Genomic DNA, 14,125 nt, shown 5'->3' with positions numbered 1-14,125 from the left:
AGTGATCTCATTCTGGAGCAAGTCAAGGAGTAGGACCTCATAGACCAAGCAGCGTCCCAAAGACTCCAAGAAGGCCACTGGGCATACAGATAAGCCATTGATGGCCAATAGACACCAGGCCAAAAGCCCATGCCCTGACTGTGGGACAGATGCCAAGTCTCGGTACCAATGGTGAGCCAAAGCTTATCTCTGGTGCCTATCTGTTGATCCAGAGAAGTCTTGGAGATACTCTGGGGACAATGAGGGAGCCCACCCCAATGGAGCAAACAATGGTCGGACTCTGACGCCCAATATGGGGCAGCATCGGTGCTGAAGAGGAATGGGGAGATTGGCACCAGTGGTACCAAATGAAACACGTTCCCATCTGATTCTGGGAAAGGCGCCAGTACCAAGGCTAAGGGCAGTACTGAACTCAAAAGGATCTGCTGCCAACACAACAATGGTGCCAAAGGATGCACCAGCATCAATAGGCCCTTCAGTGCCGGGCCCTGCATCACCCTCTACTCTCCTGTACGAGGCCTGGGCGGTGCGAGCTGTGGTGCTGACGAAGCCAGCAGCTCTGTGATGCAACCAGAAGGTGACAATGGCACAACATAGGATGAGACGGCATAAGCCAGGGCACCAGAGAACTCCTGAACCAGTGGTGTGTCCAGGACTGAGAGGCAAAACAGGTCTGATGCTGCCTGGTATGTCATCAGAGTGGAGACAGTCAGCGCTGGTGACAATGTCTCAGACACCTCATGGCCAGAACCAGAGTTGATGGTACAGGCTCTTGCCCTATCTTGGAGTGGTATCGGGGAGCAGTTGGATGGACTGCTCCATCCCATGTGCCTGACAGAGTATGGTGCCAGTCAGCACTCCTCTTAGAAAATGAGGTGGAGTCTGCCTGAGTGGTCCTTATTTGTTTTATGTCACCTCTTCCTCGTTGTACCAAAAGAGGGAATACGACCCCTTCCTCTTTGGGGAAATGGCCAAGCCAAAGTGCCGAGTGACATCACTTGAAGGCGACTGCCAATCACACGAGGGCCCTCATCCTCATGGCCTGCTGCAGCAGGTGTTGCTTCAGCTGCAAGTGTCTTACCACCTAAGTCCTCTCTGAATGACTAAAGAGTTGTGCTCCATCTGCAAACGTCTTTCACCGAGACACAAGCACCTTGTGTGAGAATCACTGTTGGGGATGGTCCCCCCCAGACACAATGGACAATGCTGGAACCCTGTTGAGGGCATCACACAGGACAGCCAACTACTCTAATACCATACTAAACTTAACCTAATGTACTACTAACTACTATATACAAGGAAAAAAAATTATCAGAAACAGACCAAAAGTACAAGGTGAAAAACACTACACAGAGTTCCGACTGTAGCCACTGAAAGCAGGGACTGAGGGGGTCAGGGCAGTACTGCCCTTGTATGGCTAGGGGAAGGAATAGGGCTGTGAGCACCTCCCCTACAGGTACTGCTGGGCAAAGTTCTCTGGCGCCAGTCCAATGGATGTGCACACACCTAGAGTAGAATACACAGCTGCATCTACTTGAAGAAATTCTATTATTGTTTCTCCTGCCACCCCCGCTCCCCTTTCTGTGCCTGCTAGAGGAAAATTGCCAGTTTCTTTGGCCTTCAAAATATTCTTCCTAACAATATAAACTGGACAAAATTTCCTTGCTGTAAGTTTCTCAAGTCTTCCTTTCAAACATTCAAATGTTTACAAGAAGATTTAGTTCCAAATGATTATGTGCTGAGGGACTTACTTGAAGTAACACATTTATTTTGATCCAATTTGAGTCTGTTCATTTCAGTTATCGACTTGCACCTGAACCCATTAGGTATATTAAACCTTTGTTCTGAACCTAAAGGCTATTCAGTTGTCTACATGGAATAAGTTAGCAGTCTTGGCCCAGTTCCTAGTGGACACAGACACACAATATAGATACAATCAAAACTGACAACATTGTTTCAAGTCTCAGCAGAGATTCCAAGAATTTAATATATATGGAGACAATTGGTCTCATCTGTATGCCACAGTCCAGGAACATTAACAGTGACAATGTGAGAAACCTTACAATGCACCTGTTCGTGTTGTACTTGCACTGCATTTGAGAGACTACTTTCTCCAAAGTATGTTAAAACTGGTACTTTCCACAGTATTACATTCAGTTTAACAGAGTTTACTTAACTTAATAAAGCCAGTGTTCACTAATTTAAGATGTAGCACAAATAAAATGTACAGATAAAGTCAATTCTAATATTTATCATAGCAATTTTAATGATACAATAAAAAGCTACTGAAGCTTTCATATTTTTATTTTATTGGGGTTTTATATATAGATATAAAACCTGCAAAGCACTTTAAAAGAATATCACTCTTCTTGTGTCATACATAAAACTAGTTCCATACTGTGCTTCTGAAAGTCTAGTGTGCATTTTGTTCTGTTTATTTTACAAATGGCACATTCAACTTTAAAAGTGGGAGCATGAGTTTCTATTGACTGCAATCCATCATTGCATCCAAAACAAGAGGTTTCCTTATGATTAAGTTAAAGTGTGAGTGCATTGTGTAATAAACAGTAGCAGTCTGGTCATTAATCTCAACTCAGCATACAATAAAATAAACAGTTGTGCTTCACAAATTTGAATCCTGTGATATAAACATCAGTTTTCCTTTTTTGTAAAATACCCCAAAAGTTAATTACTGCTTGAAATGAACACTTCCGAACAGGCACCATTGTTTTAATCTTGCTCTGCCCAAGGATTCTGTTTTCTTTTAAGACTAGTCTGACATATAACACACATTAAGGCACAAGTGGGCAGTACAAACAACAAATGAATACAACTGTCCATGAAACTCACGTTCTCTTCCACAAATACTAAAATATGTACCGATTAAGATAAATTTCTTTTTAAAAATGAAATACACCATTTTGTTATGAAACTCCTATACAAAATTTTAAAATTTACACCATCTGAGCTGCCAAAGAGTAAAAATGTATCCATTTTCCACATAAAACTATATTTCTCACCAGCATATCTAGCAACTGGGAAGAAGATACCCCAGCACTTAGGAAAAATCATATTTCCCCACATGTAAGACAAAAATATGGCACTACCTATACAGTAGTGTACTCTATTTATTAAAAACAAACTAAACTATTAAAAGTACAATATTGATTTGGAGAGTATTGGTTCAATGCCTGGCTGAGATAAGGCACTTTCTTCCAGTGATCAGCACCTTCCACATACAAGGAGATGATGAATCAGGTTCTGGTTAAAAACAAAGGGGGCTGAATGACATCCCAGAAGACGACAGGAACATTTCAACAGCAGGGGAAGACACAGGAGGTAAAACCTGGAGATGAAACTCTACACAGAAGTGGTCACTCTGTCAATGGCATTATTGACCTCGTTTTTGTTTGAATCCAGTCCTTTAGCAGCATTCATATCATTCCGTAAATTCTCCACTGTCTTTTTCATGTTCTTTAACTCTCCAGGATGTGGAGTGGCTCGCCTTAGAAGTGTTCTCTAAAAACAAACAGTGGAGTAAACGGTTTTGCTTTTGTCTTTTTGAAACATACACACTTTCAAGGTTTTAGCATTTAATACCAAATATTAGCTATAACATGATTTTAAAAAATCATAATGTTAATTTCATAGCTGCTTGTTGATGTAGTCAGTGAAAGAGGTCTTCTTTTGAGGGTGGGGGGAAAACAGACTCTGGGCACAGAATTTCCCTAACATGACCTGTTAATTTGAAAATCTACATCAACAGAAGTTGAAAAACAGTTCCCAATTGTGTGTGGGGGGGAGGGGGGGAGGGGGGAAGAAGAGTGTCCATGAAAGAACTATATGGGATTTTCAAAACTGCCTAAGTGATTTAGGAATTAATTCCATTAACCAAACCAAACAGATGCTTTTGAAAAATCCCACAGCACCTCTCTGTGGTGTCTCTCTATATTGCCAAGTAAATGTTTGTGTGATGTTCTACTCTCCTTCCATCACCAAGACATGGATTAGATTATGTTTTGCCAAATAGACACTAGGAACTTGGAGGGAAAGAGAGGGAACATTCCAATAGTTTATTTTCGGTAATTCTGTACTATCTGCTAGAGAAGGATATGCCTTATGTTGGCATATGTGCAAGGAAAGTTGACAAAAGCTAAATAGAAAGATAACTTACTTCCATAATTTGGATAACCAGTGAATTAGCTTTTAATTTTCTTTTTAAAAAATCTATATATAGATTATATATAAATATAACAGCATGAATGTGTGTGCAGGTGCATATGTATGTAATTTTTAAAGGAAGTGTTTTGTGTACTATTTACATTATTACAGTAGCACTAGTGAACTATAAGGGGCATACATTGGAAATTAATGACTAGCTGAATAAAACACTTGACTAGATCACAAAATGATTTTTCCCCCCCCCAATATCAAAAGTGGACTGCTTCAGGGCAGTCTCTAAATCCCCAAGTAATGTCCTGCACTTGAATTTTTAATATTGTTTCAAAGTACCTGCTATTCCCAGTTCATTACAAGTGGATCAATAATAAGAGGTGGAAGTTTTAAGAGTTTAAAGATTCTTATTTCACAACTTTATGTGGTTCAATTATGAAAAGTGACACCTTATTCAAAATGCAGTTCTGCTGTGTGCTGCCCCAGTCACATGCTGCCTTCAATGACCAAATTTAGTTTTACTACTTTTTACTCCAGTTAGCCCTGTACAAATGACACAACTGAAGGAAGGTAAACTAGATTATATTCCCCCTTGTGCATTCCCAAAAATTGCTTACTAAATTTCCATCAGCTACACCTGTGGAAACCAATAGGAGGCAATCACAGTTGGCACAGATGTCAGAAGGACTAATCTGATCTGCTAAACCCTTTACTCCAGGTTCTGAGAAGGATGGACCCTAGCTTGTCAGATCCCTAGTTCAGTGTACAGGGCTGGTAGTAAGGAAAAACACATCTGTATACTTGTAAAATGAGCATATCGGATATGCAAAAAATACTGTCTGTTTCAAAGTCACTCTTCAGAATAAAGCCATAGTACTAGCACATCTGGAGTGTTATATCTAAGATGTTCTTGAGTTAGAGTACAGATCTGAAAATCCCCATGTTTGGAGATTTTTTTTAGATTTGTGTTTCGAGGCTCACTTCAACTTAAGCTGAAGGCTAAGACTTCAGCATGCCTCTGAAAATCTGCATGCAAAATTGGTACAATCAGCAAGTTTTGGGGGACATTGAGAGGTCTGCGGAAAATTTGGCTCTAAAAGTCTCAATATTTACATGTAGCTGCTGTTAGTGAAGCAAAGCCATTACAGAAGAAGGCTTTATTTCAAAGACCACCTCAAATTTTTGATTTCCAGGGAGTATGAAATGACCATTTAATGGAGGTCTCATAAGTACAGTGACAGATGCTCCCAAAAGCCCTTCTTCATTTGGGTGGAAAACAGCATGCACCAATGTGCCACATGCCATCTGATTATGGACATTATGTTGGTATCAATACATATGGTCATGAGATGAAGGAGGGGTAATGAAAGTGGGGGAAAGACAAACATGATGGGGGGGGTAGAAAACTCAATGTGGACCCATGTCAGAGTGTAATAACTTAAAGTTACTGCCTAAAGGACATAGGGTCCAAGGCTTACACCTTCCACAGAGCAGAAGAAGACCCTACTCCTATCCTGCTTTTGGAAAACTGGAAGGAACCATCCTAAAGAAATAAAGAAAAAACAGACTAAAATTTTCACAGTAAGAGAGTCTTGTTTTAGCAGAACTGAAAGTTGTATTTGATTTAAGCAGATAAACAATACCAAATTTAAAAAGCCTTTTTAAACCACTATAAAACCAATATTTAACAGCTCTGCTATAAACACAGAAAATCCGCTACTACTGTTTAAAACTTGGAATGTTTAAGGTAAGATGTAGACAGTTCAAACACTTTTTACTCTTTTGCATTTTAGTTACTACATGTGTAATAGCGTATGTTTGAGAAACGTACCATTTCGTTATCCTCTTCATCTTTTTCATCTTCTAAAAAGCGGATTGAACTGATTCTGTTTACTGCACGCTCATTCCAGGTTTCATCTGACATTTCATTTACCAAGCTCTCAAACGCACCGCATCGGGGCAGGTTATCTGTTATAATGGAAACAAACAAAGCTGAACCTTCTCAGGAAAGAACATGTTAACATATATTACGAGGACGCTGGGGTTTAATTAATTTCATTTTGCAGGGTTTGTTTTTAGTAATTTTTAATTTTTATGTAGATGTCCAAAAATTGGGTGGGTTTGGGGGCTCTTTGTATATAATATACATTACTAATTACATTACTTGTTACAATGTATCCTACTGTAAGGAGTAATCTCTTGGTAATGTTACCTAGTGCACTTTAACTTCGCATTGTTTCAAACAGCACAACACTAAAATGCACTAGGGAACCTTTAGTGCACACTACCACCTCGATACAGGCCAATTAATGTGCAACATGTTAGTGAATTTTAGACATCACACCCTTGTCTGCCTTAGTATTCCATGTAGACAAGCCCTTAAGTACAAGTAACCACTTCTGGCATTTTTCCAGTGTTTATTGAATAAACACCAATTTCATTTTTTTTGTACTGGGGGTGTTATCAGCTAAAACTGAAAATTAGAAGCCCTAATTATTACCTACTTATCCCATGCAAAAATTCTACTGACCACTCACTTAGGCAAGCAATTTTATTTTTGACAGAAGAGAAAGATTGCTTGTTAATGGAAGAACTGCCTTCATCACAAAGGAATATATAGTTTTAACCAAACACATACACTCTACAGTTTTGGATTAACAATCTGGCTGACTAAGAAATGAGCCAAAAGGTTTGTAGCTAATCAATAGGCAACAGCACAGCATTTATCAACTGTCTGTCACTGGCTGACATGATGTCATGTTAAACAAGTGGATGAGACAGCGGCTGGTAAGCCGAGAAGCTGGACCTACTACACTTATTTTGTTGATGTAAGGACTGTGGTCTTGGCTGCCACCCAGTTTCCTATCAGTGACCCCCCTTCTCTGATCAGCCTATCTAGGTTCCACTCTTGCCACCCCCAAGTTTTCAAAAATCAGCCAGGCTCTCAAAAATCATAACATGAGATTTTTTAAAAATCATGATTTTTAAGCCAAACAAATAAGATCTTGATGCTTTATTTGCCTTCTGGTTTTTGACATTTTAGAATTCACATGTTCAATCTTTGTCTCTGCAACTATGGGCACTAAAGGGTTGAGGTTTTTTTGTTTTTGTTTTTAAATTAAATAGAGTCTCATGAAGTCCACCTGACTCTTGGCATTGGCCTTTAAGACAGACATCAAATATAGAGAATCACAATAAAATGGTGAGAACTGACAACACTGAGCTTCTCGTGTGTCCCCAATCACCACAGTATCTGAGTACCAATAAACAGCTGGTACCTTTGTGGGCATATCTGAACCTTCAGATATTGGGTTATCACAAAAGTGGCAACCCAGCAACCAATGCAAAGGACTCTAAAGACTCAACTGAGCCCTTAAGGAACTAGCTACACATGAGGGAACAAAGCGAAAGAGAGTTCGTAATTTAACTGACCCCACCAATCCCTCACCTATTCTTTTAAAACTGTAATACAAAGTTACTACTCATTATTTACATTTGAGAGAAAGCCTGTTGCCCCTTTTTTGACAGGAAGGTGATATTCTAGGGATGATAATGCCTTTTTTTTTTTTTTTTTTTTTTACACACACAACAACATCTGCTATTAACTCACCTTGATCTTTCGAGTCAAGACTCAGAGCTTTTCAATCTTCAGCCTTCCAACTCTGTTCCATAGCCACATACACAAGTTTGAAAAACAGATATCCACTTTGTACACATGGGCTCCACTACTGAGCTCTCATGGATTTTAGGGGTAACAAGATTATTATGCTTACTTACTTTGTATTTTAATTAAATAAATTCATGCTTATATAACTGATGTAGAGGGGAGGTAAGTCAATTTACTTACCAACTTACCCACTAGAGTTAAAATCTTTTGAGACAGTGAATAGTGAAAGGCAGAAGAGAAGCTCTTTAATGGTGAACAACTAAAATGTTATCTGTTACCAATGATTAACTGATTTTTTTTTAAACAAAAATGATAAACTAAAGCTTTTTGCACAATGCTGTGGGACAAAGATACGAGACAGTAGATTTTTAAGATGACAGTTCTGCTGTATGTGGAAATGTTTTTCAAAGTATACCATACCTTGGCAACTGGGCTCAGAAGGCATTTGAGGAAGTAACACACATGTTAAAATTTTCTCTCCTGTTTCAGGATCTGTGTCAGTCTGGAACATCAGCAAAGGTTGGGACTGGTTATCAGACAACCACAAAGCCTTCAGCTTTAAGGAAGTCAGCGACAGAGGAAGATGTATCAGCCTAATTTAAAAAGAAATGGAAAGTCTGAAATTTCAGGCCAGTTTCTAAGAGACTTAATAAATCAACCTGCCCAACTAGGCGGTGAACCAGTTGCACACGTGCATATGATTTAATTTCAAGTAAAAAGAGAGATGACTCGACGAACTGGCTAACCATCTCATTTTATACCTTGTACCCCGGTCTGTTCTACTTAGTGGTTTCTCATTATGCTTAAATGTAATTTGGAGCAGGGAATGGTGTGTGTGTGTGTGTGTGTGTGTGTGTGTGTGTGTGTGTGTGTGTGTGTGTGTGTGTGTGTGTGTGTGTGTGTGTGTGTGTGTGTGACCGACCACAATGGGGCTCTACTTTGGGCCTTTATTTGTGCAACAATAAAAATAACAAATAAATGAACCCAAAACACCACTGCATGACATGAGATCAGTAAGCCAAGCTTTTATGCAGATAAAAAAGTAACATTTATATGATTAACTTGATTGTCAAACTCCCCATTCAGACGGATCAGCTGGCATTAATGCATCAATTCACCAGACTTCACATGAAGCCAAGATCTCTTTGTTTTAATTTAAAGTCAGAAGTACATGAAGTGAAAAAGTTAGGAGACTTTTCTGTTTCTGGCTGAAGAAAACCTGAAAGTCATGATTGAAATCCTGTATTTTTATGTGTATTTGTCACAAAGGTAGCTTTGACACACATACGTGTGCTCAGTATTGGCAGGGTTTGGAACTACATTTGGCCAGAGGGCAGGAACATATTGCCAATTTCAAAGTATTGGGACTTGTGAAATTGGAGTGCAAGCTTTTTTTGTTGCTTCATTCTAAGACATCTAATCTACATGTCTTGACTGAATATGAAGCAAAACCATTACAGCAACAGGACACTATAAAAATCTCTCACCTGTTTCCAGCTACATCCAGGACATGCAGTTCAGTGGCTTGTGAAATCTCAGAGGGAATTCGAGATAATCTGTTGTCACGCATAGAAAAGACATTAAGACTGCAGCACCCCCCAATCTATATTAAAAAGAGAGGAAAACTATTTTTGTTGCAGAACTGTATTGTAAGAAAGGCATGTCGCACAGATCACACAAGATGTCACAGCACATTCAAATTATAATGGCTTCAAGTCACAGACTGCAATTTAATGAGACAATATTAATGAGATAAGAAGAGATCTCTAGCCAGTCTCTTTTAGTACTTTCATGAACAATAAGCTTGTAAAACTATACATTTCATTATTCAGAACCAAAAAGGTCAAGATTCAGCCTCACCTGTTCCTGCCTTCAGCCTCACGACCAATTAGCTGCACAGGTCACCTATCTGCTTCTCCCAACAAGTGTTAGTTTTTACCCCTTAACCTTTTCTAACCTTATATTTCAATGTTAACATTCTTGGATTGTTTTTGTACCTCATCAAGCACAACAGAGCTCTGGCCAATATAAAATGTTAAATAAACCAGTCAGCTCTTAACATTTGTTGAGATTACGGTCACTAGAGTCAGCAACTAGCAACAGTGTGAGACAAAGTAACATCTTACAAATGTCTTTGGTATAGCTCAAACATGGGGCACCATTATTTTATTAGACGTTTCCAAAACTCAACCCCTCTTTCCCATACAAGCTGCCCAATCTACTCTAATATCCTCTGCCTCCAGCCTTTTTCCAGATGTGATCATCTGCCTCCCTCCACACTGCCAACTAAGCTAACCTCATCCACAGCATTCCACATGGGTAATGTATTCTCTGTTCATCACAGACACAAGTTTCTACACCCTGACTTTGATGCAAAATACATTTTCACATAAAATGCATAGTTAAAAATAGCATTAAATTGGTAAAATCCAGCTTCAGTGACCTTTGCTCTGGATGGCAACTACTGATAACAAGAGTACTGAGGTTATTGAATTCACCCAGTAGAAAGCTTCTTCATGCAACTGACTGGCTGTTTTCCTTCAGATGAGAACCTTACTTACCTCAGGGTTGGCTAATCTTATATATGTTCACAAACCAGTATTGCTAATTTCGCATCCTTTTAAAAAATGTACAAAAATCCCTCTTACTTTAAAATAGATTTCTTTCCCCTTAATCCATGTATTCGACCAAAATATCAGAAGCCTTTTGAAACTTTCAGATCAAGTTGATTTAAAACCTGACTGCATTAGTAAAAGCAAAAGCAATTGATGTGGATCCTAGTCTAAAAAGTAAGACTTCTACACACACACACACTTTAAGTAGTTTAATAATATTTTATTATTTAATTATTGTTCTCTCTCTCAAGCTAACAACATATAATTTATATTATCCAGGATGCCTCCCCTTTCTCTTCAATATGAAGTGTATTCTGTAGTCAGCACCACCAACAACCCCACCCTCTTGCTAAAAGAGTAGGCTCCTTTGTAAACAATACGGTTCTTTCATTACAAACAAGATTCAAAGCTCTTAAGTAATTTGAGGATCCGCAATCAAAGATTTTGTGTTAGTACCAATTAGCTATTAGAGCAAGTTCTACCTTGGCCAAAGCTAGACAATAATAAAAGAGCCATCTAAAATGTAGTTGTGAGTTAAGTCTTCCCATCCAAAATAATATGTTTTGATAATATGCATTTAACCCACTATTCCCTTTCTTCTTGATAAACAAAAGGGTTTGACATATTGGATTAAAAAAATCTATCCAAAACAAACAAAACAAACATCCTCTGCCTTCATCTACCTTTACATATATTTTCATGGAAGAATGCAGTATTTAACTATACTAGAAATTGGCATTGAAAGCATAGGCAAAAGTTCTAAAATTACAATTCTTCTGCTAATTACTTTATTTCACCACCTCTTGGCAGCATCAAGTGACCACTCACTCAAATTCTTAATTAAGTTGTCTTGACAAATTCACAGCATATGAGGTGCCATCTAGAAAAAAAAAACAAATCTATTCAGTGTCTAATTGGTGCGTCTAATATGAGGAGCTGTGAGGACAACAGCTACAGTTAGTGAATGTTAGATGAGCTGGCAAGTGAGGACTCACCATACACAAAGTGTTTGTTTTTCTATGAATGAAGTTTGAGTAATTCAATCTTGGGAGCATGAGGATCTGAACAATTTTGCCAGACAAACAGAAAAAGCCATGCAGCCCTGTTGGGATACCCCAGTAAGCTGGAAATGTCTATACTTTGACAATGAAAAATGTGCAGCGGAGCCAGCTGGTTTGAGTCATCATGCATTTAAAGCAGTTAAATGAGAGGTAATAGAGCAACTGTGGACTGAATAATATTTAAAAGGTTACAAATTTACCTGACTCAATTTTCCAAGCAGCTAACAATTAAGAAAACACAAGAGACATTCATTTGATTTATTCTTCATCATCTGTACTGGATGGACTGCACTATGCTAAAAATGGAGACAAAACATAAATCCCATCTCCCCTAAAGACTGCCAAAATTCACATGTGGTTGCTGCTGCCTTCAATTACTTTATCATGAGCTATTCATCAGAACATAGTCTAATAAGAGTTATGATTTAACTCAAGTCCAGACCATTTGTATTTCAAAAGAAAAAATTACACAGACAAAATACTGGAAGCTGTTTATGAAACTATGTTCTTCCGTGGGGGAGACAGCGTATATTGAGCAATTAACGTTAGGAGAAGACTGTATGACAGGATAAATGGGTCATTTGGAAGAGAAGTATTTGCTATTATGTCAAGAAAAAAATGCATCCACCCAGCATTGTAGGAAGACTCCAGGACCAAAACACAAAAGCCGTGGAAGTAGACTGCATGTACTAAATAGCATATTGAAAGAAAAATATGTCACTGTGCCCACTATGAAGTAATGCAATACCAGAACACTGTACTTTACTTGGCTGCCTGTCATTAATTGACAAAGAGCCAGGGACTCAGGCCATGCCTTTGTTGGTTTGGCAACATCTATTATGTACAATTTCAAACACATTCAAACCATTACATATACGCTAAATATATAACAGTTTGGCCCTCATTCCACAAAGCGTTTAAGCACATACTTAACTTTAAATATGGACTTCATTGACTTTAATGGGACTACTCATCTGAGGAAAGTGCACACTTCAGTGCTCTGTTGGGGCCACTTAAAGCGAGGACTTTTTAAAAAAAAAAAAAAAACTGTCTTTACTAAACTATACACCATGGAAAATGCTGATACATAAAGTATATCCTACACACAACTAAACATAACATAAGAAAATATATATTAGTACTATAAAAACAAGTTTCTAGGTCAACAGAGTTGCATAACAGCCATGTTATATCGCTTGTCTGTTTCCTTTAAAAATTAAAAAAAAAAATTAAAGACAAAAAACAAATAAAATCAACCCAGCTGGAAAGATGGCAATTTATAAGGTTGAATTACATATGTTTAAAATAAGATTCCAGAGCCTTGAGATTGATAGTTCTGCAGCCTACATCTGATAATAAGAAAATTAAGTGTTTAGAATTTAGAAAAAATTACATACAAATAATGCACATGCTCATTATGTATATTAAAATGCAAGTGTTCCAGAAAATACACTGCATTGGATAACATGGAAACTCTTCACTTGGCTTTTTTGGTTTTCCTAAATCTGACTGGTCTTCCAGCAGTAACTGCTCTTCCCTTATCCCACTGTGGATGACCTTTAAACCTTAGCCATGGGCGATTCTTTCTACTTCCATGGTTTCAGCTCTCATCTCTATGCTGATAATTCATCTCAGCCCACCACTGATCTTTCCATGTCTGCTCAACTGCACGTTGCCATTTCTCTCCAACATCTTCTACCAGATATTTCACCATTAATTAAAAGCTTAACATGATTAAAGCAGAGCTCTATCTTTTCCCACAAAATTCTCCCACTCTTCCTCCTTTCCCAGTCAGTCAACCACCATCCTTCATCTCACAACTTGGGGATCATCTGCAACTTTTATCTCATTCTCAACATATGTCCATGTTTTGCTGTGTCTTCCTCCACAAGAATGTTCTCTCACTCATGCCCTGATCATTTCCAGTCTTGATTCTTGCAGCCTCTCGCTTACTTGACAACCATTTCACCCACTACCAATATACAGCCAAACCACTTCCTCTTGACTTTTCATGTCTCCAGTGGCTCTCCCCTTCCCTATTGCATCATGGACTCTGATTTTATCCTTTAAGGCCCTGCATCACTCACTTTTCCTTATTCATTTACTTAATCTTTTTTGTGCTACTCCTCTGCAAATTTTGCAAACCTCAAGGCTCCATTTGTCTGCTTCTTTTCCTCCCCACTCCTCTCCCCTGCAACTTGGAATGCCCTTCTTGAATTGGTCTGCAAAGCCATTACCCTCTCCTCATTTATATCCATCCTGGAGGCTCACTTCTTTTCTTATGAACAATACAGCAGGAGTAAATTATAGTCATATCAGTTGGGACAATTTAAAAAGAGATGGAACTAACATGACATAACTCTTACTACCTTTGTCACTTTGCTTGAAGTGTACAGGCAAGTCTCATCTTACACGCATTTAACATACGCGAATTCAGCTTTGCGCGGTCGGCAAAAACAAAAAAAACAAAAAAGAAAAAGAAAAAGAATTTAAATACTGTCCCTGTAGTGCGGATGATTCTGCCCGCCATTACACTCAATGTAATTTTGATTATACGCGATTTTCGCTTTACGCGCTGACAGCGGAACGTAACCCCAGCGTAAGATGAG

The 14,125-nt window shown here is 38.5% G+C and overlaps 1 protein-coding gene across 3 annotated transcripts in view; it reads right to left on the bottom strand.

Annotated features, from left to right (window-relative positions):
• Positions 1 to 1,954: 1,954 nt before the first annotated feature.
• Positions 1,955 to 14,125, bottom strand: part of LRRC1 (leucine rich repeat containing 1) — a 112,654-nt gene continuing 100,483 nt past the window's right edge. For all 3 annotated transcript variants that reach the window (XM_005300209.5, XM_042848810.2, XM_042848811.2), the window contains 4 exons: positions 9,328 to 9,443; positions 8,261 to 8,433; positions 6,005 to 6,141; positions 1,955 to 3,519 (listed from right to left, as the gene is read on the bottom strand). In XM_005300209.5, coding sequence (XP_005300266.1) covers positions 3,361 to 3,519; positions 6,005 to 6,141; positions 8,261 to 8,433; positions 9,328 to 9,443 — 585 coding nt within the window. In that variant the 3' untranslated portion in view covers positions 1,955 to 3,360. The remainder of the gene's footprint in view (positions 3,520 to 6,004; positions 6,142 to 8,260; positions 8,434 to 9,327; positions 9,444 to 14,125) is intronic.

This window comes from Chrysemys picta, chromosome 3 (genome assembly GCF_011386835.1).
Source record: "Chrysemys picta bellii isolate R12L10 chromosome 3, ASM1138683v2, whole genome shotgun sequence".
Classification (NCBI taxonomy): Eukaryota; Metazoa; Chordata; order Testudines; family Emydidae; genus Chrysemys; species Chrysemys picta.
The sequence above is the reverse complement of the archived record's forward strand: the minus strand, read 5'-3'. Positions and strand labels throughout refer to the sequence as shown.